General features: G+C 34.4%; 1 protein-coding gene across 1 annotated transcript; it reads left to right on the forward strand.

The window, feature by feature from the left end:
* Positions 1 to 1,329: 1,329 nt before the first annotated feature.
* LOC143304716 (omega-amidase NIT2-A-like) lies at positions 1,330 to 3,066 on the forward strand. The gene is made up of 4 exons (XM_076627241.1): positions 1,330 to 1,481; positions 1,883 to 2,051; positions 2,326 to 2,559; positions 2,711 to 3,066. Exons 1-3 carry the CDS (start codon positions 1,398 to 1,400, stop codon positions 2,457 to 2,459), a joined length of 387 nt encoding a protein of 128 aa, XP_076483356.1. The 5' UTR covers positions 1,330 to 1,397; the 3' UTR covers positions 2,460 to 2,559; positions 2,711 to 3,066.
* Positions 3,067 to 3,463: the final 397 nt, after the last annotated feature.

Consider the following 3,463-nt stretch of genomic DNA (forward strand, 5'->3'; position numbering starts at 1 on the left):
TGCCATTACAATGTTTGTTTGCCGGGCAGACGCGACGATCCGTCTGCGACATTATAGTGCCGCGATCGATAGTTAAGAATATGACCTATGGTAAGCCGCATGGCGTAACATTCTCCCCCCGTTGAGAGGGTACCGATCAAACTAGCGAGGTGTGGTTGAAGTTCCCATCTTATTTCGTCTCGGTGGCTAGTTGTTCGGGTTTCTCGAGATCGGGTTGAATTGGCAGTGGGACAAGCCTTTTGACGCCCCGATCCAAAATGCTCTTTGCCGTCTGAACTGTAGCTGTCCGGATGACACCATCGGCGCCTGGATGAACCTTGATAACTCGGCCCAGAGGCCAATGCATGGAGGGAACGTTGTCCTCTCTGAGGATGACGATTGTGCCCTTTTGGATGCTGTGTCCACCCTTGCTCCATTTATTACGGTTGGTTAGCTCGTTCAAATACTCCTTATGCTAGCGGTTCCAAAAATGTTGTTTAAGCTGTTGGATATGCTGCCATTTGGAGAGTCGGTTCGATGGAATGTCTCTGAAATCTCGATCACGTAAGCACATTAATGAATCGCCAATGAGGAAATGTCCGGGAGTGAGGGCTAGGAGATCATTTGGATCGGTGGAGATAGGAGTTAGCGGGCGGGAATTGAGGACTGCTTCTATTTCTATGATAAGAGTATTACGGTGTTAAGCTCATATGTTTCTGTTTCTCCACTCGCGCTGCGCCATAATATCCTTTGATATTTCCGATCCTCTGGTCGTACGAGGAATTGCCGATACATTTTCTCGATGTCGCCAGTGAGTACGTACTGATGAGCGCGGAATCTAATTAATATACAAAATAAATTGTGAATTGATTCGAGAATATAGGATTTCCCCATTTTCATGATTATCGTGATTTTTGTATAAATATATTTTTTAACATACTAATAATTAGGTACTTATAAATTAGTATTATCAATTATTTTGCATTTATAATTCCGCCTCTAGTATAAGTATTAATTGAAAACTAACTTTATGTTTCAAAGAGTACTAGCAAAGTCGTTGAGTAACAAGCCACTGATGCTAACACAAATAGCATTGTCGTAATTAAATATTTCTAAATATTCATTTTTCATTTTGGACCTGTAGAAACAATTTATTATATATACTATTAGCTAAGTAATTGCATATTTAATTAAGTCGAAATATAAAACTTAGTTATTTTAATAATTTAAAAATAAAAAACTGACAAACATTTCAATTTAATTTATGGTTGGAACAAAAGACAGTTATTTTTCATTAATTGAAATATTGCAATGCAGAGTACTTTCCAAAATACGCCGAGAGTATTCCTGATGGTGAAACGAGCGTTGCTTCATCGAACGCAGCTAAAGAAAACAACATCTATGTAGTTGGTGGTACGATGCCTGAAATAGAGGGCGATAAATTGTACAATACCTCTACTATTTGGGGTCCCGATGGAACTTTGATAGCAAAACACCGAAAGGTAAGTAATATATTCCTTTATGGCTTTGAATTTGAAAATATCGGGGTGAAGAAAGTGACTCTATCTAGGAATAATTTAGGAATATACATATGTACATACGTATACTATAACCAATTCTATAATTTGCGGTTTATAAAATACGTTATGATACGGGAAACGCCCATTTTTGTTGTAATGTGTTTGTTGTTGTATAAATTTTTCACATACTTAAAATATTATTATACTTATTTTTTCTCCTTTTTAAACATTATTAAATGATAAGATTTTTTAATAAAAGAAAGTGATAAAAACGCTGTCAGTTATTAAATAAAAAATAATTAAAGTTTAGGAGTTGGTAACTTTGATATTAAATTACAAAAGTTGCAGCAATATAATTAGCGACCACATTTTTATGTTATTAGGTACATCTATTCGACATCGACATTCCTAATAAGATTACTTTTCGAGAGAGTGATTCACTCAGTCCTGGTAACTCCCTAACGACGTTCGATGTGAAGGGCTGCAAAATAGGTATTGGCATTTGCTATGATATTAGATTCGAGGAAATGGCACGCATTTATCGGAACAAAGGTACAGTAACTTAATCGATCAATACTTAACTAGCAAAAAATTAAATATCTTTCTTAAATATATTCTATATAAAATTAATATAATCTGTAACTCTGTATAAAAAGAAGCTTAATTTAAAAAACCAGTATATTTGCTGAAAATGAAACAAATAAAAGAATTAAAAGCACAATAAGAGGACTGTCCTCGCATATTCAGAAATGATGGAATGTGAACCGTGCAACTACGAAGTTAATTGGTATTCGGTGGCTTCATATTTCCTGCTTCTCTGGGTTAGGTTGCCAAATGCTGATATATCCAGCGGCATTCAATATGACCACTGGACCACTGCACTGGTCATTACTTCAGCGTTTCAGAGCGAATGATAATCAATTATACGTTGCCTGCATATCACCGGCTCGTGTTCCTTAAGCAAGTTACGTCGCATGGGGACATACACAGTTGACCAATCCCTGAGGAAAGATTCTTTACGATTTGGAAACTCAAGAGAATATGGCAGTCACCGATATCGGTAATTTACAGCTTAAAATTAAAAGCGAGAGATCCATGATGTAATTAATTTTTAGTCTCGTTAATTTATCGATTTAGCCATCTTCCTTTGTATTTGTTGAATTTATTAGTAAGCATTACTTATTACTTCGTATGTTTCTTTTTTCTATCAGATCTAAAAGTTGTTGAGGAAGTAAGGGCTCGGATACCTACATTTTCTCAGAGACGTACAGATTTGTACGACACTGTCTGTAAGAAGGAGTAACTCTACACTAAAACAGAAAATGTTTTTTTATAATATTTCTACTACGATATCCTTTTTTTGTGAATTATTACTAATTTCTTATCATTTGTACTAAATGAATGACTCAATTAAGAAAACTAAAACGTTATAAATAATAATCTGTATATCTTGTGTATCAACATGTAATTGGATATTATAATAATATAGGAATGCTATAATAATATAGGATAATAATATAGGAGAATAATAATATAGAAAAAAATACATGCTTTTAAACACCTTTAATATCGATCACATAAATTGTTATAATTCACAATGATTACGCATACATAAAAGACCCCTTGATAGTAAAATTTACGATCAAAAGGCAATTACGTATCGTTTAACAACATTTAATTTATAACACCTTTTAAACATTTAGACAGATTAACACATAACACTTCTTATATATAAACATCAATTCGAAGTTATCAGCTTGGAGAAATTGGTCGATTAATACCTGTAGATTGTCTGTCTCGATGAAAGAATTAAAGAGAGCAAAAACATGATAATGCCGCTAATATAATATTCCTTCTTTCTTGTATCTGTCTGCCTCTCAGGTCGTTTTACTAATTACAATAAGTAATTTCGACTTCTTTGCGCTCTCTTTTAACGCATTCGAGACCGAAAGAAATTCATATCA

Source organism: Bombus vancouverensis, unplaced genomic scaffold (assembly GCF_051014615.1).
Source record: "Bombus vancouverensis nearcticus unplaced genomic scaffold, iyBomVanc1_principal scaffold0051, whole genome shotgun sequence".
Lineage (NCBI taxonomy): Eukaryota > Metazoa > Arthropoda > Insecta > Hymenoptera > Apidae > Bombus > Bombus vancouverensis.

Bases quoted from the DNA above. Each gene is read 5' to 3' on its own strand.
- LOC143304716 (XM_076627241.1), top strand. From the start codon at position 1,398: ATGCCTGAAATAGAGGGCGATAAATTGTACAATACCTCTACTATTTGG. The intron at 1,482-1,882 runs GTAAGTAATATA...TTATGTTATTAG, and splicing joins TGATAGCAAAACACCGAAAG to GTACATCTATTCGACATCGA. The intron at 2,052-2,325 runs GTACAGTAACTT...TCTCTGGGTTAG, and splicing joins ACGCATTTATCGGAACAAAG to GTTGCCAAATGCTGATATAT.